Genomic DNA, 27,062 nt, shown 5'->3' on the forward strand with positions numbered 1-27,062 from the left:
TCGTATTTTTTTTTCTTCTTCTTCTTCTTCCATGTAACGTTTTTACAAATCCGTTTCATTTGTTGAGGCATTAGGGGGAGAAGAAAACAGAAAGAAAAAAGAAAGGGGGGGTGGGGAGAGGGAGGATGGATGGGGGTGGGGTCGGGTGGCGGTGTTTCTATTATGTTTAATGTATGTAGAGTTTGGTGTCAGCGTTGCTTGTGTTGTTCACTTGTGTTCCTTTGGTGGTGAGAGAGGTTGGGGTTGGCTTAGGGTGTGATTGTTTGCTTGTGGTTGGCTGTGGTGATCTTTGTTTTCGTGTGTGAGTGGGGTGGGTGGGTGTTTTGGATCAGGTTAGCCATATTGATTTGTATGCTGTTGGTGGATTATTGTCATTGTCCTGTTGGGCTGTGTATGTGATAAAGGGGAGCCATACCGGGGTGAAGGCGTCTTCTTCTGTTTGTCCCCGTGTCAGTTTCAGTTTATTAGTTAATTTTTCTAGTAGGGCTGTTTCCCATACTATTTGGTACCATTGGTCCATGCTTACTCCTGACAGGTCTCTCCAGTGTCTGGTTATGATGTTTCTGGCTGCTGAGAGCAGGTGGGTTATGAGTTCTTTGTGGTGTAAATGGGCATTGTTGTCTTGGAAGATGTTTAGTAGGGCCAATTCAGGGGTGATGTCTATTACTTGCTTAGTTATTTTACATATTTCTTGTATGGCTGTTGTCCAGAATAGTTGAATTTTGGGACACTCCCACCACATGTGGAGGTATGTGCCTGTGGAGGTGCACCCTCTCCAGCATTTTGGTGAGGTTCCTGGGTGTATTAGCGCTAGTTTCCTTGGTGTTAGGTACCACCTGTAGGTGAGTTTCAGTGTGAGTTCTTTTCTTTTCGTTGATATGGATTTAAAGGGGGGTTTAGACCACATTCTGGTCCATTGAGTGGGGTTAATCTCATAGCCTATGTCATTCTCCCATTGTTTTTTGATTGTGTCTAGGGGATTTGCGGGATTTTGGAGTAGTATTTTGTATATTGCAGATACCGTCCCTTTACCGTTTCCCTTTGTTGTTAGGAGGAGGTTTTCGAAGGTTGTCAGGGGCCTAGTTGCTGCTGATTTTGCTCATTTTTCAATGCCTCAGGGTGGAGAGGGACAGAGAGCACCTGAAATACAATTATTTAAAAATTGCCATCATCTGTGCAGTGGATCTTTAAGGTTCAGCCAATAGCATTTGACGGTGGTTGTGTGTTCAAATAGTTTCATCATTCCATGAGATTCTGTTTCACTGGATCCGGTGTGTCTGTCTCCCGACTCTTGTGGCACCCCACTTTCTTCCTCCTGCCTCCCTCCATATTTCCTCCATCTTCTATCCCTGGTTTCTCAGTTTGCCTCTACATGGTTCCATCCTTATTTCAGACACTGTGATGCATTGGCATATTTCAATGTTGATAGATGGTGAAACCCAGCCATTGCCCGGCCCTCCCCAGTTCACTCCCCTTTTGCCCCGACACTCACTGCTCAGGTGCCAGTCTGAGGCTTGAGAAGCCCATAGAGCTGAATCAGGAAGGGAAGGCCTCCCTCATGAGCCCAGGAGAGGAAGATGGTTTGGGGTACAGGTGGTGATCTCTGCTGCCTCTTTCTCCATCTAGGCACCTTGCACTGTGGACTCCACCAGGTATAACCCTCAGGAGGAAGGCACTTAAGGCCTCCGTGGAAGTCTGCAGTCTCTGTGGCCCCTGCCAGGCTGCTTGCCAGGGCTGATCCTTGCCCGATGTCTGGATTTCCTCTGCCTCCAAGGTCCCGGTTCTGACAGAGTCATCCCACAGTCTGAAATGGTAGCTCTCGGCCCTAAGGCGGGGGTGAGAGGCCAACAACACGTCAGGGGCTGGTGGGACCCAGTCACTGCCCTGTGGCAGCCGTGGGTCAATGGGAGATTGGCTTCCCCATTGCAGACACTGGCTGTGGGCTTCCTGGCTGGTTGCTGCTGCCTCTGCCTTTCTGGGATGGGGTGGGCAGAGGGACCCCCCCCCAGCCTGGGCAGGAAGCTTCTCTTCTCTATCAGGGCTGTGGTTGGGTGAGGGACGGAAGAGACAGCAGCTCCCGGCTCAGTCCCTCTTGGATGATGCTCCCCCTGCCCAACTCTTCCCAGGAGATGAATCACTGGCCCATGGGAGGTCCACTGTCATGTTGGCCCTGGCCATTTCTGCCGGCTGGACCAGAAGGTGGTGTTGGGAGAAGCCTGCCCCACACCATGGTTTTAGGCCTTTGGGGCTCTATCCTGTCCCACATGACTTTTGGCATCTGTGTGTGAGACCACAGGGGAAAGTCCTCCAGAGGTTTAGCTTAAAATTTAGCTGCTAAAGTGTCATCAGTACATGGCTGACAGTCAATTCTTTCTTCGTGTCCTTGCCCCAGCCTGAGAGCAAGGGAACACTTCTCTTTGTCCAATTTCCCCAGGTCATGTGTCATTTAAACATTTATAGCATGTCCCATTTTACTTACTTTTTCTCTGAACTGAAAAGCCCCAGATGATGTACACTTTCCTCAGTTGCTCCATCCCTTAAATCATTTTGGTTGCCCTTCCCTGATCAGGCGAGCTGATCAGAACCGTACATGATAGTCCTAATGCAGTTGCACCATAGATTTGCATTATGATATTGGCATAATGAGTTTCAGTTCTTTTCCTAATAATCCATTTAGGTACCACTCCGGCGGGAAGGTAAACGGCGTTTCTGTGCGCTGCTCTGGTTTGCCAGAAGTGGCTTTGTCATGCTGGCCACATGACCCGGAAGCTGTACGCCGGCTCCCTCGGCCAATAAAGTGAGATGAGCGCCGCAACCCCAGAGTTGGTCACTACTGGACCTAACGGTCAGGGGTCCCTTTACCTTTACGGAACCCACACACTGAGTTGGTGTCTTCATCAAGCTACCCCCTGCGATCCCAAGGTCTCATTCCTGGTTTGCTGCCACCAGTTCAGACCTCAGGAGCGTATAGGTGCAATTAAGATTTTTTGCCCCAACATGCATCACTTTACACTTGTCATTTTACCTCCCATGTGCTCAGGGCTCATCTACACATTTCTGTGACTTGCTGTTTGCTCTGATTTGGTGGTCAAGAGGGTATTTTCACAGATAAAGCAAAAATGGTGCTCAGACACAGAGCTTTAAAGCACAGACCTATGCCCAGAAGTGTTTGGAGAGGTCCTTTTGGCACTCTTCTCAGTCTCTTTTTGTTTTAATGACCCTGAACAATTTAGTGTCATCAGCAAACGTGGGCACCTCATCGCCTAGCCCTGTCTCTAGATATTTTATGAGCATGTTAAAAAGCACAGGCCCCAATACAGATCCTTGGGGGACTCCACTTTCTATATCCACTTGGAGACCTGTCCATTTATTCCTATTCTTTGCTTCTTGTTTCTTAACCAATTATTCACGCCCAAGAGGATCTCTCCTCTTATTCCATGCCTGCTAAGCTTACTCAGGAGTCTGTGGCTGGTGAAGTACCGTATTTTTCGCTCTATAACACGCACCTGACCATAACACGCTCATCGTTTTTAGAGGAAAACAAGGGGAAAAAATTCTGAAGAAACAGTGGATGTATCATTTTTGTGCCTCATGCTGTGGCCACAGACATGTGATCTGATGGTGAATTTGGGGTGACCCAATGCAAAAATCCTGAGGATCTATGTGGATCTATGCTTTGTAACCACGTTTTTGCACCACTGCAGCCCTAGGCAACAGTGGGTGCGTGATTTTTTTGGTGCAGGCTGTAGCCATGGACATGTAATGTGATCTGATGGTGAATTTGGGGTGACCCAATGCAAAGATCCTGAGGATCCATGTGGATCCGTGCTTTGTAACCACGTTTCAAGTGGGGAGGGAAGGAAAAACACAGAAGGGACAAGGAGCACGAGAGTGGTGTGCAGAGAAGCAGCTGGCTAAGAATGCAGGAGAGGGGTTTAAAGGGAGGGAGGAAAGGAAGGCAAAAGTTTTCCCCCAACCAGCCACCCAAGCCAGCCCTCTCTCTCTCTCTCTCTCCCACCTGCATAAGCATGTAGAGGAATTAGAAGGAAGGACGGCTCCTTTCCTTTCCCCTCTGCTTACCTGGAGGGGAGGGGATTTGCCTGCTCTTTGTTCTGTTTGAGCAAACAGCAACCGAAACAGAAGAGGGTGGGCAGTAAGACCCTGAGGCAGAATGCAGGAAAGCAACAGCTTCCTCTCTCACGGAGCTCCCTCCTCCCTGACGTGCACACGATTGGATTTTTGCCTGATTTTGCCCCTGCGCTCGGGAGGGTCGGCTCCAGGGACCCCACATTCGCTCAATAACACGCACAGACATTTCCCCTTACTTTTTAGGAGAAAAAATCTGCGTGCTATAGAGAGAAAAGTACGGTAGTTAGTCAAAAGTTGTGTGGAAGTCCAAGTACACAGTGATATCTGAATCACTTCGGTCGATATGCTGAATGGCACTCTTGGAGAACTTTCATGGATCAGTGAGACACAGTTTGCCCTTGCAGAAGCCATGCTGACTTTGCTTGAGCAAGACTTGTTCTTCTGTATGCTTGGCAATTCTATCTTTAATAATGCTTCAAGCCAATTTTTGTGGAAGGGATGATAAGCTAACTGGTCTGCAATTTTCTGGTTCCCCCTTTAAAAGGGGCTTTTCCCACAGGTTATTTGGCTGGCCCCCATGAGAGGAGCCTTCTAGATTAGCTGAGTCTTTGGTCTGATGCAGCTGTTGCGTTCTCCTTCTTCCTCTTGTTTATTTATTATTCAATGTCTGTCCTGCCCATCTTCCTAAAGGAGCCCAGCTTAGTATTAATGAGCCCCAAAGGGCCTTCGTTGTTTTTGCTGGACAGCCTAACATGGCTGCCACCCCCATGGTCTCCTCTATAAAAATGGCTGGGGGTCATATGACATTTGGATCCTAGAACACCGAGGTCACAGCCCCACCAGGCATCTCAAGCCCCATTATACCACTTGGACAGTCATGGCTTCCCCCAGGGTGCTGGGAATTATAGTTCTGCAAGAAGTTGCCTAACATAGGGGTAGCCATTGTGGTGCCCTCCAGATGTTGTTGGAATACAATTCCCACCTTCCTTGACCAATGGCCATGCTCATGGGCTGATGGGAGTTGTAGTCCAACAACATCTGGAGGGCACCACGTTGGCTACCCCTGCCCTAACCACTCTCATGACCTTATACTGCACTGGTCACATTGACTGCCTGCTTTATTCCAACTCAGTTTTAAGCACTGTTGACTTTTAGCTTTGGGACTTGAACTTGACCTCAGAGGGCCTCTGCTCACAGATTCGGCTGTCCAGACCCATCGGCCCAGGGGGCAACACAGACAGGCAATGTACGAGGAAGGGCCCATTAGCTTTCAAACAGGCCTTAAAAGGTTTCAGCCAGCTTTTCGTTAAGCACACTGTGAGCTGGGCTATATATTGTTTTAACTGCTGCTGGTTTTAATTGGGTTGTTTCTATGTATATTTAAGATTTATTTCAAGTTTTTCATGTTTTACGTAAGCTAGATTGGGAGGAGGACTTTGCCTATAAATACTAAATTCTGGAATGAATGAATGAATGAAACTGTCCATCTTTAGGAGACTGAGAAACAATGGATCTTCAGAAGAAATGTCAATGCAGCCACATAGCCCTACAGAGAGTTTTAAAGTTGTCCTTTATTGTTAGCAGAAACAGTCAAGCTGAGTAGCTGCTCTGTGACATCCTTCCAGTGTCCTTTCTCATGAAGGACCCGCTCTGGAACCCGTCACAGAATGGAAGGGCCTTTGGACCTGGGCTCACAGCTTCAGCCCACTTGCAATGTTTCCAAGCAGGTGTTGCAACCCCAGGTGTGGAAGAAACAAAGATCAGTGAAAATGGAAGCCAAGTTTCCTATGGTCCCCACAATCTACAGGGAAAAAGCTGCGCTTGACCAAAAAATGGATGGATGTGGAAATCAAGTACTGTATTCAGCCCAAGTCATTTCCCACTGTGAACTCCACAGACCAGCTTAAGAGATTCTGAAGGGGGTGGGGGGAGTAACATTCTGCTTTTGAGCACTCTCAATGCACCCTCAAGTCACGAATAATTCACTCTTGTCCTTGGTTGCACCCAGGTTGCACCATCCTTGAGTAGCCACCAGTGATGATGGAGACCCCTCTGTTTCATGCAGAGATTGCTTGAAGTCACAGACACTATTTTCACACACACCGCATGCCTTTCAGGGCACACAAATGTTGCCAAATAGAAACCCGGAGTAGAATTTCCTAGAAAGTCCCTGAGGCACTTGTCGCATACTGCTGTATGAGCAGAACTTCTTTCACTTGCGGCTGGCAGTCCAGGGGAGAAATCCAGATGCTCAAGACAAGAATTGCCCCAGCCCCCCCCCCACCAGTGTGCAAATGCAGCAGTAGAGAACGGAGAGAAACGAGAGCATGAAGAACTCTCTCAAAAGGTCACAGCGGATGAAGGGCTTCCTGCTGACAGGGCCTGTCCTTGGTGTGCTTGTGAAGGAGCATGCTGGTTAAGGATGGAGGCTGGAGGAGGGGGGCAGGCAGCCTTTGGTCAGAGAGAGTCGAATGAGCCACCGGGCTTTGATAACTCAGTTGGCTATGAGTGGGCACCCTGGTCCTTCCAACATACTTTCCCTTTTCTGCAGGACGTTTTTCTGTTGTGCTTCCCATGCTTGCTTTCAACCTCATCAATCATGGCAGTGATTGTGGTTATCATTTCTTGAATGGGCAATGTCCCTGCTCTGTACAGTTCAAGGAGCTCTTGCCTTTTATCTTGAGGGACATACTTAGAAAACAGAAGATCCAGCACACATACCTTTTGCCCCTTGTACTCTCCGGCAGTCACGTGGACCATAGTTGTCCTCAAGGATTTCCTCAGCTGCTGCTGCCGTGCATGTGAATCAACGTGTTCCTCCGTGAGGCTGCCTTCCGCACTTGCTGACTGATCTCTGTCACACTTTTCCATTTCGGTGATGATGTTGGTGAGAATGCCGATCAGTTCCTGCACAGAGAGTGCTTTGGCTTCACATTTATCTAGAAGTTCCTGCTTTTTCTCCTCTGAGATGTATTTGGAGGAGAGAAGATTCCAGCAAGACACCATCTGCCCTTTGAACTCTCCAACTGGCACCACAAAACTCTCAAAGCGTAGCATGTTTTCCAAAGAAGAGGAAGGGGAGAGGCAAACGTTCTCATCTCTTTCTGGCAACCGTGTCTCTTGGTTTGGACTTGCAACACATCCAGGGTCAGTGACTTTCTCCTCCTCTGTTCTGTTGATGATTGAAGTCACGACGGTTTCCATTTGGTCAATGGTGAGGATGCCAGATTGGTACAGTTGCAGCAGCTCCTTTCGTTTCTCCTCAGGGATATAATGAGAATGGAGTAGATCCCACAGTGATATATGGGGCTCATGGAATTGACCAATGGATACGTTGACCAATCTGGATTTCAAAGAATCCTGTATTTTCTCTTGGTCTTCTGCCTGAGAAGCGTCAAGTGTTCTGGGTGGTTTAATGTCTTCAGTGGGAGTTTCCTCACTTCTGCATGGTGTGCCACTACCCATTGCGGGTTCTGTAATAAGTGTAGTGATGCTTTGAATACTTTCTTTAACGCTTACTGTTGGTGCTCCATGTCTGTGTACAATCTCCTCTTTCCTGATATTAGAGACAAACCGTGAAAAGAAAGGATCCCAGACGGAAGCCTTTTGACCATGGACTTCTCGTATGGTGACATCAATATTTTTAAGGCGCAAGGTGTGCTGGAGAAGATCATAGTATGATGACTCTGGAGCTTCAGTATCCTTTTGCTCAGTTGTGTCACTGCTAAGATGTGAAGTCCTCTCCGGATGCTCCTCAGTTTTAGTGACAATGGAGGTGGCAACAGTTTCTACTTGGTCAATGGTGAGGATACCAGATTTGTACAGCTTCAACAACTCCTTCTGCTTCTCCTCAGGGATGTACTTGGAGTGAAGGATGTCCCACACAGAAAGTTTCTGTCCACGGAACTCACCTGTGGTGACTTCCACCATTTGGGATTTAAGAGCTTTTTCCTTTTCTCCCCATTCCAGAAGTGATGCTTCTTCTCTCCCAGATGAAGACATGTCAGCAGCTGATAGATTATCTGCTGAAAATTTATTACCTTGCTCTGACATTTCAGTAATAAGAGTAGAAAGAACAGCTGCCAATTCCTCAGGAGTAAGTTGACAATTTCTATATATGCTTAGAAGCTCTTCTCTTTTGCCCTCTGGGATGTACTGAGAGAAGAGGAGGTCCCACAAGGAGACTTCTTGCCCCTGGAACTCACCCACATGCAGGACCACAGTGTGATTCCGCAAGGGCTCTTCCCAGCTTCCTGAGGGCGAGTGGGATGCTTCCTTTGTTTTCTCCTCCTCTGTTTTGTTGACGATGGCGGTGACTACAGTTTCCATTTGGTCAATGGTGAGGATGCCAGATTTATAGCATTGAAGCAGCTCCTTCCGCTTCTCCTCAGGGATGTATTTGGAGTGGAGCACGTCCCACACGGAAACCTCCCTTCCATGGAACGCGCTTGCGGTGACTTTAACCTTCCGGGATTTCAGAGCCACTTCCTTTTCTCCCAGTACTGGCGTGTCCATCTCCTCTTCATCATCATCGTCTTCCTCCTCCTCCTCCTCCTCCTCCCGCTCAGGGTCATCATTGCTGGGGCTTCTGACTTTAATGTCCAATTTCCTAGCGGTGGCTTCCTTCTTGGTGACCAGGGTGGTGAGGACATGGATCAACCGGTCCACTGATATCATCCCTCTCTTGTACAAGTCCAAGAACTCTGCCCTCTTTTCTTCTGTGATATAGTTGGAGAAGAGCAGGTCCCACACAGTGACCGTCTGGCCTCTTTGCGGCCCAGCAGGCATTTGGAGGGTCGTGGACTTCAAGGTCTTCTGCCAGTTCTCTTCGAAGGGTGGCTGAGCAGTGTCTCGCTTTGGTGATGTTGCTTGAGGGGTACGTGGAGCGTGTTCATGGCCCGTCGGCTTGGCGTTCCTTTCCTCTGTCTCGGTAACGCTGGTAACGAGGATGTGGGTGATCTCCTCAAGGGTTAGGGTGCCAGCTTTGTACTGCTTCAGCAGCTCCATCCTCTTATGCGGAGAGATGTATCTGGAGAAGAGGAGGTCCCAGGCGGAGACGTCTTGGCCCTCGAAGAGGCCCACGCCAACCCTGGTCTTGGCAGACTGCAGGGCCTTTCTCGTGCTGTCGTTCAGATAGAAGGAAAAGGAGCCCTTGTCCAACACTTGCAGCATCAACAGACCGGTCTCAGGATCGGGGAGACACCTGTGCCGGAGCTGCAAGTAGGTGAGGTTCTCGTGGGTGTTGGGGTCAAAGAAGCCCTTGGTGTCATCGGAGGGATCTGAGAGGACGCGGTTCATTTCCTCGTCAAAGAAGCCCCGCTTGTATGCTACGTTGACGGGCAGGCGATGACTTTGCACTGGGTCGATGATGCCGCCAGTGGCGATCTGAGCCTCCAGCAGGCGGATGCCGTGATCTTTGACGATGAGGCCTTTCTTCATGGCCTGGAAAAGGGAGATCTTGTTCCCCGTGTAGGGGTCGTTGTATCCGGTCACGGCTCTCTCTGCAGAGAGAAGCTTCTCCTTCAGCTCGGCACCCACCAGCTCGGCAGAGACAGCTTCGTCCACAGAGAGCTTCTCGTTCTTCAGAGGGTCCGTGATGAACCCCGTGGCGGCCTGGGCCTCCAGCAGCACCAGGGCGGTGCCCGGCCTCAAGAAGCCTTTCCACATGGCCTGGTAGATGGTCATCTTCTCTGTCTTGGAAGGGTCTGAGCGGGACGGCACGAGAACTCCGGCAATGCAGCTGGTGCCCTCCAGGTATCGCTTCACCGAATCTCTTTCCGTGACCTCTTCCACAGTTTTGGTTCCGTGCGTGAGTTCAGAGAGTGTTTCCTTGTCAATGATTTCCGAGTTGAAGAGCTCCGAGGCTGTCACCTGCCTCCTGAGCCCGGAGAATTTCAGCTTGTTGCTCTTTTCCTCCATCTCCTCAATGAGGATGGTGATTCTTTGGACAAGCTCCTCGCTGGTCAAGGATCCTGCTCGGTACTTCTCCAGGAGTTCCTGCCGTTTGTCTGCGGTCACGTATTTGGAGAAGAGAAGGTCCCATGCGGACTGCCTGTGGCCTTGGAACTCGCCTGACGGCACCTCCACAGTCACCCGGCGCAAGGCACTTTCTAGTTCTTCCTCGCGAGAGGATGTTTCCCTGCTGGGACTGCGGGCAGCTTCTCCATCTCCGCCGTGACTTCCTCCTGTCTCTGTGAGAAGAGGGGCCAGCGTGACAATCATTTCCTGAATGCTGAGGATTCCTGAACGGTACTTTGTGAAGAGCTCCTCTCTCTGGGCTTCTGGAACGTATTGAGAGAAGAGGAGGTCCCACAAGGAGACTTCTTGCCCCTGGAACTCACCCACATGCAGGACCACAGTGTGATTCCGCAAGGGCTCTTCCCAGCTTCCTAAGGGCGAGTGGGATGCTTCCTTTGTTTTCTCCTCCTCTGTTTTGTTGACGATGGCGGTGACTACAGTTTCCATTTGGTCAATGGTGAGGATGCCGGATTTATAGCATTGAAGCAGCTCCTTCCGCTTCTCCTCAGGGATGTATTTGGAGTGGAGCACGTCCCACACGGAAACCTCCCTTCCATGGAACGCGCTTGCGGTGACTTTAACCTTCCGGGATTTCAGAGCCACTTCCTTTTCTCCCAGTACTGGCGTGTCCATCTCCTCTTCATCATCATCGTCTTTTTCCTCCTCCTCCTCCTCCTCCCGCTCAGGGTCATCATTGCTGGGGCTTCTGACTTTAATGTCCAATTTCCTAGCGGTGGCTTCCTTCTTGGTGACCAGGGTGGTGAGGACATGGATCAACCGGTCCACTGATATCATCCCTCTCTTGTACAAGTCCAAGAACTCTGCCCTCTTTTCTTCTGTGATATAGTTGGAGAAGAGCAGGTCCCACACAGTGACCGTCTGGCCTCTTTGCGGCCCAGCAGGCATTTGGAGGGTCGTGGACTTCAAGGTCTTCTGCCAGTTCTCTTCGAAGGGTGGCTGAGCAGTGTCTCGCTTTGGTGATGTTGCTTGAGGGGTACGTGGAGCGTGTTCATGGCCCGTCGGCTTGGCGTTCCTTTCCTCTGTCTCGGTAACGCTGGTAACGAGGATGTGGGTGATCTCCTCAAGGGTTAGGGTGCCAGCTTTGTACTGCTTCAGCAGCTCCATCCTCTTATGCGGAGAGATGTATCTGGAGAAGAGGAGGTCCCAGGCGGAGACGTCTTGGCCCTCGAAGAGGCCCACGCCAACCCTGGTCTTGGCAGACTGCAGGGCCTTTCTCGTGCTGTCGTTCAGATAGAAGGAAAAGGAGCCCTTGTCCAACACTTGCAGCATCAACAGACCGGTCTCAGGATCGGGGAGACACCTGTGCCGGAGCTGCAAGTAGGTGAGGTTCTCGTGGGTGTTGGGGTCAAAGAAGCCCTTGGTGTCATCGGAGGGATCTGAGAGGACGCGGTTCATTTCCTCGTCAAAGAAGCCCCGCTTGTATGCTACGTTGACGGGCAGGCGATGACTTTGCACTGGGTCGATGATGCCGCCAGTGGCGATCTGAGCCTCCAGCAGGCGGATGCCGTGATCTTTGACGATGAGGCCTTTCTTCATGGCCTGGAAAAGGGAGATCTTGTTCCCCGTGTAGGGGTCGTTGTATCCGGTCACGGCTCTCTCTGCAGAGAGAAGCTTCTCCTTCAGCTCGGCACCCACCAGCTCGGCAGAGACAGCTTCGTCCACAGAGAGCTTCTCGTTCTTCAGAGGGTCCGTGATGAACCCCGTGGCGGCCTGGGCCTCCAGCAGCACCAGGGCGGTGCCCGGCCTCAAGAAGCCTTTCCACATGGCCTGGTAGATGGTCATCTTCTCTGTCTTGGAAGGGTCTGAGCGGGACGGCACGAGAACTCCGGCAATGCAGCTGGTGCCCTCCAGGTATCGCTTCACCGAATCTCTTTCCGTGACCTCTTCCACAGTTTTGGTTCCGTGCGTGAGTTCAGAGAGTGTTTCCTTGTCAATGATTTCCGAGTTGAAGAGCTCCGAGGCTGTCACCTGCCTCCTGAGCCCGGAGAATTTCAGCTTGTTGCTCTTTTCCTCCATCTCCTCAATGAGGATGGTGATTCTTTGGACAAGCTCCTCGCTGGTCAAGGATCCTGCTCGGTACTTCTCCAGGAGTTCCTGCCGTTTGTCTGCGGTCACGTATTTGGAGAAGAGAAGGTCCCATGCGGACTGCCTGTGGCCTTGGAACTCGCCTGACGGCACCTCCACAGTCACCCGGCGCAAGGCACTTTCTAGTTCTTCCTCGCGAGAGGATGTTTCCCTGCTGGGACTGCGGGCAGCTTCTCCATCTCCGCCGTGACTTCCTCCTGTCTCTGTGAGAAGAGGGGCCAGCGTGACAATCATTTCCTGAATGCTGAGGATTCCTGAACGGTACTTTGTGAAGAGCTCCTCTCTCTGGGCTTCTGGAACGTATTGAGAGAAGAGGAGGTCCCACAAGGAGACTTCTTGCCCCTGGAACTCACCCACATGCAGGACCACAGTGTGATTCCGCAAGGGCTCTTCCCAGCTTCCTGAGGGCGAGTGGGATGCTTCCTTTGTTTTCTCCTCCTCTGTTTTGTTGACGATGGCGGTGACTACAGTTTCCATTTGGTCAATGGTGAGGATGCCAGATTTATAGCATTGAAGCAGCTCCTTCCGCTTCTCCTCAGGGATGTATTTGGAGTGGAGCACGTCCCACACGGAAACCTCCCTTCCATGGAACGCGCTTGCGGTGACTTTAACCTTCCGGGATTTCAGAGCCACTTCCTTTTCTCCCAGTACTGGCGTGTCCATCTCCTCTTCATCATCATCGTCTTCTTCCTCCTCCTCCTCCTCCTCCTCCTCCTCCTCCCGCTCAGGGTCATCATTGCTGGGGCTTCTGACTTTAATGTCCAATTTCCTAGCGGTGGCTTCCTTCTTGGTGACCAGGGTGGTGAGGACATGGATCAACCGGTCCACTGATATCATCCCTCTCTTGTACAAGTCCAAGAACTCTGCCCTCTTTTCTTCTGTGATATAGTTGGAGAAGAGCAGGTCCCACACAGTGACCGTCTGGCCTCTTTGCGGCCCAGCAGGCATTTGGAGGGTCGTGGACTTCAAGGTCTTCTGCCAGTTCTCTTCGAAGGGTGGCTGAGCAGTGTCTCGCTTTGGTGATGTTGCTTGAGGGGTACGTGGAGCGTGTTCATGGCCCGTCGGCTTGGCGTTCCTTTCCTCTGTCTCGGTAACGCTGGTAACGAGGATGTGGGTGATCTCCTCAAGGGTTAGGGTGCCAGCTTTGTACTGCTTCAGCAGCTCCATCCTCTTATGCGGAGAGATGTATCTGGAGAAGAGGAGGTCCCAGGCGGAGACGTCTTGGCCCTCGAAGAGGCCCACGCCAACCCTGGTCTTGGCAGACTGCAGGGCCTTTCTCGTGCTGTCGTTCAGATAGAAGGAAAAGGAGCCCTTGTCCAACACTTGCAGCATCAACAGACCGGTCTCAGGATCGGGGAGACACCTGTGCCGGAGCTGCAAGTAGGTGAGGTTCTCGTGGGTGTTGGGGTCAAAGAAGCCCTTGGTGTCATCGGAGGGATCTGAGAGGACGCGGTTCATTTCCTCGTCAAAGAAGCCCCGCTTGTATGCTACGTTGACGGGCAGGCGATGACTTTGCACTGGGTCGATGATGCCGCCAGTGGCGATCTGAGCCTCCAGCAGGCGGATGCCGTGATCTTTGACGATGAGGCCTTTCTTCATGGCCTGGAAAAGGGAGATCTTGTTCCCCGTGTAGGGGTCGTTGTATCCGGTCACGGCTCTCTCTGCAGAGAGAAGCTTCTCCTTCAGCTCGGCACCCACCAGCTCGGCAGAGACAGCTTCGTCCACAGAGAGCTTCTCGTTCTTCAGAGGGTCCGTGATGAACCCCGTGGCGGCCTGGGCCTCCAGCAGCACCAGGGCGGTGCCCGGCCTCAAGAAGCCTTTCCACATGGCCTGGTAGATGGTCATCTTCTCTGTCTTGGAAGGGTCTGAGCGGGACGGCACGAGAACTCCGGCAATGCAGCTGGTGCCCTCCAGGTATCGCTTCACCGAATCTCTTTCCGTGACCTCTTCCACAGTTTTGGTTCCGTGCGTGAGTTCAGAGAGTGTTTCCTTGTCAATGATTTCCGAGTTGAAGAGCTCCGAGGCTGTCACCTGCCTCCTGAGCCCGGAGAATTTCAGCTTGTTGCTCTTTTCCTCCATCTCCTCAATGAGGATGGTGATTCTTTGGACAAGCTCCTCGCTGGTCAAGGATCCTGCTCGGTACTTCTCCAGGAGTTCCTGCCGTTTGTCTGCGGTCACGTATTTGGAGAAGAGAAGGTCCCATGCGGACTGCCTGTGGCCTTGGAACTCGCCTGACGGCACCTCCACAGTCACCCGGCGCAAGGCACTTTCTAGTTCTTCCTCGCGAGAGGATGTTTCCCTGCTGGGACTGCGGGCAGCTTCTCCATCTCCGCCGTGACTTCCTCCTGTCTCTGTGAGAAGAGGGGCCAGCGTGACAATCATTTCCTGAATGCTGAGGATTCCTGAACGGTACTTTGTGAAGAGCTCCTCTCTCTGGGCTTCTGGAACGTATTGAGAGAAGAGGAGGTCCCACAAGGAGACTTCTTGCCCCTGGAACTCACCCACATGCAGGACCACAGTGTGATTCCGCAAGGGCTCTTCCCAGCTTCCTGAGGGCGAGTGGGATGCTTCCTTTGTTTTCTCCTCCTCTGTTTTGTTGACGATGGCGGTGACTACAGTTTCCATTTGGTCAATGGTGAGGATGCCAGATTTATAGCATTGAAGCAGCTCCTTCCGCTTCTCCTCAGGGATGTATTTGGAGTGGAGCACGTCCCACACGGAAACCTCCCTTCCATGGAACGCGCTTGCGGTGACTTTAACCTTCCGGGATTTCAGAGCCACTTCCTTTTCTCCCAGTACTGGCGTGTCCATCTCCTCTTCATCATCATCGTCTTCTTCCTCCTCCTCCTCCTCCTCCCGCTCAGGGTCATCATTGCTGGGGCTTCTGACTTTAATGTCCAATTTCCTAGCGGTGGCTTCCTTCTTGGTGACCAGGGTGGTGAGGACATGGATCAACCGGTCCACTGATATCATCCCTCTCTTGTACAAGTCCAAGAACTCTGCCCTCTTTTCTTCTGTGATATAGTTGGAGAAGAGCAGGTCCCACACAGTGACCGTCTGGCCTCTTTGCGGCCCAGCAGGCATTTGGAGGGTCGTGGACTTCAAGGTCTTCTGCCAGTTCTCTTCGAAGGGTGGCTGAGCAGTGTCTCGCTTTGGTGATGTTGCTTGAGGGGTACGTGGAGCGTGTTCATGGCCCGTCGGCTTGGCGTTCCTTTCCTCTGTCTCGGTAACGCTGGTAACGAGGATGTGGGTGATCTCCTCAAGGGTTAGGGTGCCAGCTTTGTACTGCTTCAGCAGCTCCATCCTCTTATGCGGAGAGATGTATCTGGAGAAGAGGAGGTCCCAGGCGGAGACGTCTTGGCCCTCGAAGAGGCCCACGCCAACCCTGGTCTTGGCAGACTGCAGGGCCTTTCTCGTGCTGTCGTTCAGATAGAAGGAAAAGGAGCCCTTGTCCAACACTTGCAGCATCAACAGACCGGTCTCAGGATCGGGGAGACACCTGTGCCGGAGCTGCAAGTAGGTGAGGTTCTCGTGGGTGTTGGGGTCAAAGAAGCCCTTGGTGTCATCGGAGGGATCTGAGAGGACGCGGTTCATTTCCTCGTCAAAGAAGCCCCGCTTGTATGCTACGTTGACGGGCAGGCGATGACTTTGCACTGGGTCGATGATGCCGCCAGTGGCGATCTGAGCCTCCAGCAGGCGGATGCCGTGATCTTTGACGATGAGGCCTTTCTTCATGGCCTGGAAAAGGGAGATCTTGTTCCCCGTGTAGGGGTCGTTGTATCCGGTCACGGCTCTCTCTGCAGAGAGAAGCTTCTCCTTCAGCTCGGCACCCACCAGCTCGGCAGAGACAGCTTCGTCCACAGAGAGCTTCTCGTTCTTCAGAGGGTCCGTGATGAACCCCGTGGCGGCCTGGGCCTCCAGCAGCACCAGGGCGGTGCCCGGCCTCAAGAAGCCTTTCCACATGGCCTGGTAGATGGTCATCTTCTCTGTCTTGGAAGGGTCTGAGCGGGACGGCACGAGAACTCCGGCAATGCAGCTGGTGCCCTCCAGGTATCGCTTCACCGAATCTCTTTCCGTGACCTCTTCCACAGTTTTGGTTCCGTGCGTGAGTTCAGAGAGTGTTTCCTTGTCAATGATTTCCGAGTTGAAGAGCTCCGAGGCTGTCACCTGCCTCCTGAGCCCGGAGAATTTCAGCTTGTTGCTCTTTTCCTCCATCTCCTCAATGAGGATGGTGATTCTTTGGACAAGCTCCTCGCTGGTCAAGGATCCTGCTCGGTACTTCTCCAGGAGTTCCTGCCGTTTGTCTGCGGTCACGTATTTGGAGAAGAGAAGGTCCCATGCGGACTGCCTGTGGCCTTGGAACTCGCCTGACGGCACCTCCACAGTCACCCGGCGCAAGGCACTTTCTAGTTCTTCCTCGCGAGAGGATGTTTCCCTGCTGGGACTGCGGGCAGCTTCTCCATCTCCGCCGTGACTTCCTCCTGTCTCTGTGAGAAGAGGGGCCAGCGTGACAATCATTTCCTGAATGCTGAGGATTCCTGAACGGTACTTTGTGAAGAGCTCCTCTCTCTGGGCTTCTGGAACGTATTGAGAGAAGAGGAGGTCCCACAAGGAGACTTCTTGCCCCTGGAACTCACCCACATGCAGGACCACAGTGTGATTCCGCAAGGGCTCTTCCCAGCTTCCTGAGGGCGAGTGGGATGCTTCCTTTGTTTTCTCCTCCTCTGTTTTGTTGACGATGGCGGTGACTACAGTTTCCATTTGGTCAATGGTGAGGATGCCAGATTTATAGCATTGAAGCAGCTCCTTCCGCTTCTCCTCAGGGATGTATTTGGAGTGGAGCACGTCCCACACGGAAACCTCCCTTCCATGGAACGCGCTTGCGGTGACTTTAACCTTCCGGGATTTCAGAGCCACTTCCTTTTCTCCCAGTACTGGCGTGTCCATCTCCTCTTCATCATCATCGTCTTCTTCCTCCTCCTCCTCCTCCTCCCGCTCAGGGTCATCATTGCTGGGGCTTCTGACTTTAATGTCCAATTTCCTAGCGGTGGCTTCCTTCTTGGTGACCAGGGTGGTGAGGACATGGATCAACCGGTCCACTGATATCATCCCTCTCTTGTACAAGTCCAAGAACTCTGCCCTCTTTTCTTCTGTGATATAGTTGGAGAAGAGCAGGTCCCACACAGTGACCGTCTGGCCTCTTTGTGGCCCAGCAGGCATTTGGAGGGTCGTGGACTTCAAGGTCTTCTGCCAGTTCCCTTCAAGGGACAGGTGGACGGTTTCATGTTCTAGTTTTCTCTGTTGGTTGATGCTCTGCTCCTCTTTCTCTTTGATTGTTGATATCAGTGTAGCAATCATTTCCTCAATTGTTGTTTTTCCAGATTTGTATAGTCTTATGAGCTCTTGGCTTTTATTTTCTGTAATGTATTTAGAGAAGAGGAGATCCCAAAGGGAAACCACTTGTCCTTGGAAATCACCCGCATTTACTCTTGTTGTTGTAGACCTCAAAGTCTTCTTTATATTTTCATCCAAACTGAAGGCAATTGAGGTCTGATCCTGTATTTGAAGCATCATTAGTCCAGTTTCTGTGTCATGAACACATCTCTTAAGCAACTGCATATACGTGAGGTTCTCGTGGGTGTTGGGGTCGAAGAAGCCCTTGGTGTCATCCGTGGGGTCTGAGAGAATTTGGTTCATTTTCTCATCAAAATAGCCCCGTTTGTAGGCCACCTCAACAGGGACACGATGGCTGTTGACTGGGTCAATTATGCCCCCCGTAGCAATCTGGGCTTCTAGCAGGCGGATGCCGTGCTCTTTGATGATCAGATCTTTTTTCATGGCCTGGAAAAGAGATATCTTTTTCCCTGTGTTTGGATCAGTATATCCAGTGACAGCTTTCTCAGCACAAAGGAGCTTGTTGTGAATTTCTCCACCCACCAGCCTGGCAGAGATGGCCTCATCGACAGACAGTCTCTCATTCTTCAGGGGGTCAATGATGAACCCAGTGGCAGCTTGTGCTTCCAGCAGCACCAGAGCAGTTCCTGGCCTCAAGACATTCTTCCACATGGCCTGGTAGATGCTCATCTTCTCAGTCTTGGAAGGATCCCTCTTGGACGGCACAAGCACTCCGGCAATGCAGCTGGTGCCCTCCAAGTAGCGTTTCACCGAGTCGATCTTTGCCACATCTTTTGCTGTCTGCTTGCCTTCCTCCAGGCTCTTCAGCGTCTCTTTACCTATTATTTCTGCTTTCAGTAGTTCTGAAGCTGTGACTTGTTTCCGTAGCCCTTGGAACCATATGTCTCTTCTATTTTCTTCTTTTTCTTTTATTATGTTCAGAATTTCATCCGTGATGTGCTGCAGAACAGCAGAAGATTCCAGTTTGTATTTTTTAATCAGCTCGTTCCTCTTCTCTTCAGTGAAGTAGCTTGAAGTAAGAAGGTCCCACAGAGACACAATCTGGCCCCTGAATTTCCCAAGTGTTACATTTACTTTGGTGGATGAAAATATATTCTTTGTTATTTCATCTACATAGAAATAGTCCCTCTTGCTCAGCAGCTGTAGGAAGTACATCCCTGTCTCTTTGGTGCACCTGTGCAATAGTTGGGCGTAGGTAATCCTTTCCTGGGTGTTCGGATCCACAAATCCTTTGGTAGCATATTTTGGATCAGAAAGCCGGAGGTAAGTGCCCTCATCCAAACACTCCCGTTTGTAAGCCACCTCCACAGGGATGCGGTGGCCATGCACAGGGTCAATGATGCCACCAGTGGCAATCTGGGCCTCCAGAAGCCTGAGAGCAAGTCCTTTCTCTACGATGCTTTTTTTCATGGCTTGGAAGAGAGATATTTTGTTCCCTGTGGAAGGGTCAGTGTAGCCAGTAACGGCTTTCTCTGCAGAAAGAAGTTTCTCTCGAAGTTCTTCACCCACAAGCCTCACAGAGATCGCTTGGTCAGCGGAGAATGTTTTCTTCTTCAATGGGTCGATGATGAATCCGGTGGCAGCCTGGGCTTCCAGCAACATCAGACCATGCTCTGGGGACAGGACCCCTTTCTTCATGGCTTCATAGATGGTCATCTTCTGCCCTTTGGCTACTAAGACTCCGGCGATGCAGCCGGTTCCCTCCAGGTATCGCTTCACTGAGTCCTTCTGGGCAAGTTGCTGGAGGGCACCAGGCCCCTGGTGAAGCCCATCCAGGGTCTTCTTATCAATGATCTCGGAGTTGAACAGCTCTGCCGCTGACACGTCCCCCCTTGGTCCCTTCACCTTGAGGGCCTGCATCTTCTGCTCCGTTTCCTCGATGATAGCAGTGATGGCTTTGCTGAGTTGTTCCAGGGTCAGACCCTCAAACTTGTACTGGCGCACCAGCTCTTTCCTTCTCTGCTCTTGGATGTATGGGGAGCAAAGGAGGTCCCACATGGAGACGGTTTGGCCTTTGTACCTGCCAATGTGCATCTGCATCGGTTGTGCTTGCAGGAACTTTTTGGTTGCCTCGTTGATGTAAAAGTACCTTCCACCCCTTTTGACTATTTGCAGCATGTACAGTCCAGTCTCTTGATCTTGGGTGCATCGTTCTAGAAGCTGCAAGTAGGTGAGATTCTCGTGGGTGTTGGGGTCAAAAAAGCCTTTGGTATCATCTGTGGGGTCCAAAAGGACCTGGTTCAGTTTTTCATCAAAGTAACCTCGTTTGTAAGCTACTTCTACAGGTATGCGGTGGCTGTGAACAGGGTCAATGATGCCCCCTGTGGCTATCTGGGCCTCAAGGAGACGGATGCCATGGCTTTTCACAATGAGCCCTTCGTTCATGGCCTCAAAGAGGGAGATCTGTTCTTTTGTGTAGGGGTGTGTGTATCCTGTCACAGCTTTTTCTGCACTCAGCAGCTTCTCGTAAATCTCTCTTCCAATCAGCCCACCTGCCAGCGCTTCATCTACTGACAACTTCTTGTTTCTCACTGGGTCAAGGAGGAAGCCAGTGGCAGCCTGGGCTTCCAGCAGCACCAGAGCCGCCCCTGGCCGGAGGAGACTCTGCCTCATAGCCTGGTAGATGCTCAGCCTCTCCTGGCTTGGCTGTAGAAGGACTCCAGCGATGAAGTTGCAGCCCTCAAGGTATCGGCTGACTGAATCCATCTTGGTGACTTCCTGGACAGTTTTCTTCCCCTCTCTCAGTTCATCCAGAGTTTCCTTGTCTATGAGCTCCGACTGGAAGAGGTCGCTGGCTGACACCTGTTTGCGCAGGCCCTTGAAAGTGAACCTCTTGCTCTGCTGCTCGGTGTCTTCGATGATCTTGGAGGCAGCCACTGCAATCTCATCAAGGATCTCAGCATTCCCCTCTTTGTAGGCTGCCACCAGCTCTCTCCGCTTGCTGTGGGTGATGTACTCAGAGTGGAGTAAGTCCCAGAGCGAAGCCTCTTGGCCTTTAAACCGCCCAATGTTGACACCGACAGTGACAGATTTCAGCACTTCCATGGTCTGCTGATCCGCATAGAAAATGGCCTCTTCCGAGAGAGGAAGCAGCAAGTGCCCTGTCTCGGCATCCCGGATGCACCTCTCCTTCAGCTGCTGGTAGGTCAGGCTTTCCTGTGTGTTGGGGTCAAAGAAGACGCAGGTGTCATCACTCTGCTGAGAAAGGGTCTTGTGCATTTCCTCGTCGTAGAAGTTGTGCTTGTAGGCTGCTTGGAGAGGAAGGTGGAGGTGGTGAATGGGATCGATGACCCCTCCAGTGGCCAGCTGTGCCTCAAGCAAGGGGATGCCAGCCGTGGTGGAGATCAGCTCCTTCCGGATTGCCTGATATACCGAGATGGGCTTCCCTGAGTAGGGGTCAGGATAGCCTGTCAGGGCCCTCTCAGCTTGCAGTAGCTGCTCCACAAGTTCTTCACCCACAATGCCAGCTTTGATGGCCTCTTCTGCTCCAAGCCTCTGGTTGGTCACGGGGTCCATGATGGATCCTGTCGCTGCCTGGGCTTCCAGAAGCCTTGCCCCTGTGCCTGGGAGAAGGAGGCTCTTCTGCATAGCTTGGTAAATGCTCATTTTCTCGTTGGAGGCCTGAATGAAGACCCCAGCGATGCTCCCAGTGCCCTGCAAGTATTTCTTCACGCTGTCCATCTCAGACACTTCTCTGGCTGTCCTCCTGCCCTGAGCCAGCTCTCTGAATATCTTTTCCGAAATGATGCCAGTATCCAGAAGCCAGACTGCAGGAACTGCACCTCTCAGGCCTTGGAAAGTGACCTGGCTTTGAGCCTTCAGTTCCATTTCCTTGATGAGTTCCTGGACAAGGGTGACCAGCTGCTGTAGGGATATTGCCTCAGACCTATACTTCTCCAGGAATTCTCTTCTCTGCTCCTCCGTGAAGTAGCCAGAGTTCAGGAGCTCCCAGAGGGAGACCTTTTTGCCCTGCACATAGGTCTCCCTGAAGAGCTGCTTGATCTGCTCCTCTGTGGTGGCAGGAGAAGCTGCTTGCGGCAGAGGTAGCAGGTGGACGCCAGAGGCTTCATCCTTCTGACACTGATCTATCAGCTGGCTGTAGGTCACCATCTCCTTTCTGTCCAGAGTGCTGAAAGTTTTGGCATCACTGCTTGGGTTGGAAAGTGTTTTGCTGAAGTCCTCATCCAAGTAACCTTTTTTCTGGGCAAATTCTACTGGGACATAATGTCCGCAGTGCGGATCAATGACACCCCCCGTTGACAGCTGGGCATCCATCAGCTGCCTGGCTTGTTTGTCAGCCACAAGGCCCTTCTTCATGGCTTGGAAGAGGGAGATCTTCTTGCCTGTGAAAGGATCCTTGTAGCCAGTGACAGCCTCTTCTGCCCGTTGGAGTTTCTCATAGAGCTCGGGGCCAACAAGGCCTTCCTTCACAGCCTCATCCAGGCCAAGTTTTTTATTCTTCACTGGGTCAACGATGAAGCCAGTGGCTGCCTGTGCCTCAAGTAAGGGCACAGCTACCCCTGGCACCACAATGTTCCTCTTCATGGCTTCGTAGAGACTCACTCGTTCGTTGGAGGGCTGCAGCACGATGCCTCCGATGCTTCCAGTGCCATAGAGGTATTTCCGGACAGAGCCCATGCGCAGAACCTCCTCTGGGCTCACAGCTCCCTCCAGCAACCTTTCAAAGAGGGTCCTGTCGATTATGCCCATCTCCATCAGGTGGTAGGCAGTGACGCGGCCCCTTAGGGCTGGGAACTGGATGCAGGCCCATTTCTTCATCTCCTCCTCCAACATGAGCCGGATTTTCTCCAGGGTAACCTTCTGCAGGCAATAATGGTTGAATATTTCCCTCCTCTTGCCCTCGCTGAAGTACTCGGAGTTCAGCAAATCCCACAGGGAGACCCTTTGCCCTTGGAAGCGCCCATATTTCACAAAGACTGAGGAGCCCCTGAACGCTTGCTTGGTGGTGTCGTCAATGAACCGCGGCTTCTTGCTGTTCAGCGGCAGGAGGCAGAGGGAGGTTGAGGGCTCTATGATGCACTTCTCCTTCAGCTGCAGGTAGGTCAGGTTCTCATGGGTGTTTGGGTCAAAGAAGCCCTTGGTGTCATCACTGGGGTCAGAGAGAATCATGTTCATCTTTTTGTCAAAGTAGCCCCGTTTGTAGGCAACTTCCACAGGCAGGCGATGGCTGTTGATGGGGTCGATGATGCCCCCCGTCGCTATCTGTGCTTCCAGCAGGCGGATGGCATGGTCCCTGATGATCAGATCCTTCATCATAGCCTGGAAGAGGGAGATCTTTTCTCCTGTGTAAGGATCCCTGTAGCCAGTGACAGCTTTCTCAGCAGTCAGGAGCTTGTCGTAAACATCTGGGCCAATTACGTTGGCCTTCAGGGCCTCGTCCACAGAGTATTTCTTGTTGGCTGCAGGGTCAATGATGTAGCCTGTGGCAGCCTGAGCCTCCAGGAGGATGAGGGAGGTCCCTGGCCGTAGGAAGCCTTTCCTCTTTGCTTGGTAGATGCTGATCTTCTCCTGGGAGTCAGGCAGGAGCAGCCCACTGATGCTGCCTGTCCCTTCCAGATACTTCTTCACCGTGCCCATGCTGACAACATCTTTGGCCAAGGTCTCCCCTTGGGTCAGCTTCTCAAACAAATTCTTGTTGATGATGTCTGAGCTCAGAAGCTGGGCGGGCGTCACCTTGTCCCTCAAGCCCTCAAAGGTGACTCTGGAGTTGGCAACGGCTTGCTGGATGGTGTGAGAGACTTTGTCAGCCAGTTGCCGAGCGGAAAGGTGCCTAGAGCGGTACTGCTGGATGAGGTCGGTCCTCTGCTCTCCTGTAAAGTAGTCTGAGAAGAGGAGCTTCCAGAGTGAAACCTGCTTCCCCTTGAATTTCCCACAGGACACAGACACAGCCATGTTCTCCAGAGCAGACTTTGTGTTGTGGTTAATGAAGGAGTGCTCCCTTCCATGGCCTCCTGTCAGAGGCAAGAGGCAGAGACCCGTGTCTGGATCTGTGACGCATCTCAAGAGCAATTCTGCATAGGACAATTTCTCCTTGGAGTTGGGCTCAAAGAACCCACGGATCTCATCTGTGGGATTGCAGAGAAGGCTCTCTGTGTCCTTGTCTAAGTGGCCCCGCTGACAGGCCATCTCCACAGGAAGCCGGTGATGCGTGTGGGGGTCGACGATGCCCCCAGTGGCAAACTGGGCATCCAGCAGGAAAATGCCAGGGTCCCTGGGCACAAGGCCCTTCTTCATGGCTTGAAACAGAGAGACCGTCTCGCCAGTGAAGGGGTCTTTGTACCCTGTGACTGCTTTCTCTGCTGAAGACAGTTTCTCGTGGAGCTCTGGCCCAACAACTCCTGCGCGGATGGCAGCATCGGCCGTGAACTTCTCGTTCCTTACAGGGTCTATCAAGCATCCTGTGGCAGCCTGAGCCTGAAGGAGGATCACAGCTGTGCCTGGCACTAGGAGGTGCTCCCCTAAGGCCTGGTACAGACTCTTGCATTCATTGGTGTGCAGCAGCGCCACACCGGCAATGCTCTTTGTCCCAGAGAGGTACCCCTGAACAGAGTCCATCTCCGCCACTTCCTGCGCCGTGAGCTCCCCGTCATGGAGGGCTTTGAACATGGCTGAGTCAATGATTCCAGAATCCAGGAGCTCATGGCTGCACACAGACCCTCTCAGCCCAGGAAAGGAGATTCTCAGGGGCAGCAAGAGCAGGCCTCTGGTGTGCTCACAAACGCACCTTCTCATCAGCTCCGTGTAGGTGACCTTCTGGTTGTTGTTTGGGTCCAAGAAGCCCTTGGCCTCCTCGTTCTCAGGGTCAGAGAGGAAGTTGCTTAGTTTCTCATCAAGGTAGCCCTTCTCATAAGCCTCTTGTGGAGGGATGCGGTGACCAGTGGCTGGCTCAATGGTGCCGCCGGTGGCTAACTGGGCATCCAGCAGATACAGGCCCTGTTCCCTTCCAAGGAGCTCCTTCTGCAAGGCTTGGTAGAGGGAGATCTTCTCCTCTGTGTAAGGGTCTGTGAAGCCCTTTGCTGCTCGCTCTGCGCAGAGCAGCTTCTCCTTCATCTCCAGCCCTGCCAGTCCCATCTCCAGGGCCTCCGCCACAGAGACCAGCCGCTTTCCCACAAGGTCAACGATGCCACCGGTGGCTGCCTGGGCCTCCAAGAGAGCTGATGCAACGTCAGGCTGCAGCAAATGATGCTGGACAGCTTCATTAAGGCTCATCGTCTTGCCAGAAGCAGCCTCCACATAGACTCCGGCAATGCTCTTGATGTGTGTGTCTGCCTTGGGTGCTGCTGAGGTGCTGCTGGGGGAGATGTAGGCCCCTGGCATGGCTGCTGACCCTGCTGGCCCCCGGGTCCCTGGGCCCCTGGCCTCCATTCTGTTTGTGCAGTTGTTCCGAGTCTCCTGTTCCTGGCGCAAGCAGGCGACTCTTCTGCTCCCTTTGTGGGTGGCAAGTGGGTCTCTGCAAGGAGAGGAAAGAAAGAAAACAGTCAGTTGCCATGAAGAGCAGAAAGGAGCAGAAACCTTTTCTCTTTCACTTTCCCCATGCTAGGCATCCTCTTATAAACTTCTGTTGTGCCACTTCTTGCTCTAAACTTCTTTTCTCTAAACTAATAAGCCCCCAATGCTGCAAACCTTCTTCACAGAGGAACCCTTTTCAGAACCTTTTCCAACTCTACAATATCCTTTTCATGATGCGGTGACCAGACCTGCACACAGTACTCCAAATGTGGTTGCCTCATAGATTTGTATAATGGCATTATGAGACTGGCAGTTTTATTTTCAATTCCTTTCCTAAGGATTGGTGGCATGGAATTCCACTCTTGATGCAACCTGAAACCTGAATGGCACCTGCAAGGTGTCCTTGGAATGCGCCTTCTACCTTCACGCACATTCCCACGGGGGAGACACAAGAGGAAACTTCCCAAATACTCCCTGATAACTGAGGAGAGAAAGAAACAGATTTTAAAAGTGGTTCCTCACCACTGCGCACGTCTGCTTTTCCGGTTGTAAGGACACTCCCAGCAATTACGAGCGATAATGGAGCAATGTTCCAACACACCACAAGCAAAAGCTTGGCATGAAAACTAAAACCCTGCTAATAAAAGAGAAAGCAGGAATAAAAAGGAAGAAATTGCAGGAGGGGCCCATGTGGTGTGTGCAGAACCCACCCAGTCCAGTAATAAGAAGCTGTCCTGGGGAGGCCCTCTGCGCTTTGGGCTGGGCCAGCCCCTCTGGAAGATTTGACAGGTGAGATCTTCCTTGGGTACACGGAGTCACTGCACCAGAAACCTGCCCTCAGATAAAGCTGGAACTGAGCCCTTGTCAAGGCCAAGCGGAATAATGATCAGCCACAGTGTATTATCTCACCCCCTGTTGATTCATGAGATCTCTGTCCCCTCTCAGCCTGCGCTGGGGTGGGAAGGAGCAGAGTGGTGAAGGAAGCCCAGACAGGTTTGGCATCCTCCCGAGCCCAGCCCCAGCCTCTTTCCACTTCCCCGCTCCTCTTACAGTCTGAGCATTTGCCAAGGTTGAGCAACAAAGGAGGGAGACAAGCCCAGGCGACCCACTTGCCTCTCCCCTCCCCAGCCCAGCCCTGTTCCTCTTGGTGGCAGATAATCCCCATCTGCGCTTGCTTGCACGGAGCCTGGAATGCAGGAGGGGTCAGGGAGGGGGGCACGCAGAGAAGGGGGGACCCAGCACCTGGCTGCTGCCTCTGAGACTGCCGGCCGCCACGGGTGCGACCCACACTAGCCCAAGGAGCAGCCCAACGTCATGGAAAAAAGAGAGAAACTGGTGGCAGGCCAGGCCTTGCGGGCAGCCAGAGCCTAGCCAAGCGAGAGGCTCACCGGTCTTGATCTCAGGACTCCTGCACAGGGCCAGCTTGCCTGTGCGTTATTTTACAAAAAGTAGAAATAATGTGTAAAACTTAAGCAGTTGCTGCTGAAGCTGGTGGCTTTGGAGGTCCTGAAGCCTGGTGGTTAGAGAGGTGCAAGGGAGGCCCTCCCCCTCCCTGCCTTCACAGCAAAATGGAGGCAGCTGCAGTGGAAGGCATGGCAGGGGGAGGCCCCTGTAAATGGGGAGGGGGTGTTTAGGATGTGGTGCCCTCCGGGCTAGACTTCACGGTCCAAGCCTGGGGCCCCACAACCTAGGGGTGGGGAGGAAAGACCCCCTAGGGGCAGGCAGTAGGTGACAGTGGCCGCCTGGCAGAGCATCAGTGCCCAGTGTGGGCACGTTAGGGCTGATGCCCGTTGTCACAGCATCCCTTTTTGTTTCCCACAGAAGCCAGCTCCACAGCAGTGGACTCAGCCAGCTCCCGCCACACAGGCCTGCTGCCATCTTGGTTTCTCCAGGAGTGAGTGCCCCTCCCTCTCAGGGACTGAGCATGGCTCCGCAGTGGGCTTTCAAGAGCGAAATGGTTTGGG

The 27,062-nt window shown here is 52.2% G+C and overlaps 1 protein-coding gene across 1 annotated transcript in view; it reads right to left on the reverse strand.

Moving 5' to 3' along the window:
* Positions 1 to 5,640: 5,640 nt before the first annotated feature.
* Positions 5,641 to 27,062, reverse strand: part of EPPK1 (epiplakin 1) — a 34,204-nt gene continuing 12,782 nt past the window's right edge. Inside the window, exon 2 of the mRNA XM_081872542.1 lies at positions 5,641 to 25,099. Within this exon, the coding sequence (XP_081728668.1) occupies positions 6,592 to 25,014 (18,423 nt within the window). The 5' untranslated portion in view covers positions 25,015 to 25,099 and the 3' untranslated portion in view covers positions 5,641 to 6,591. The remainder of the gene's footprint in view (positions 25,100 to 27,062) is intronic.

Source organism: Podarcis erhardii, assembly GCF_964252035.2.
Source record: "Podarcis erhardii genome assembly, chromosome: 8".
Classification (NCBI taxonomy): Eukaryota; Metazoa; Chordata; class Lepidosauria; order Squamata; family Lacertidae; genus Podarcis; species Podarcis erhardii.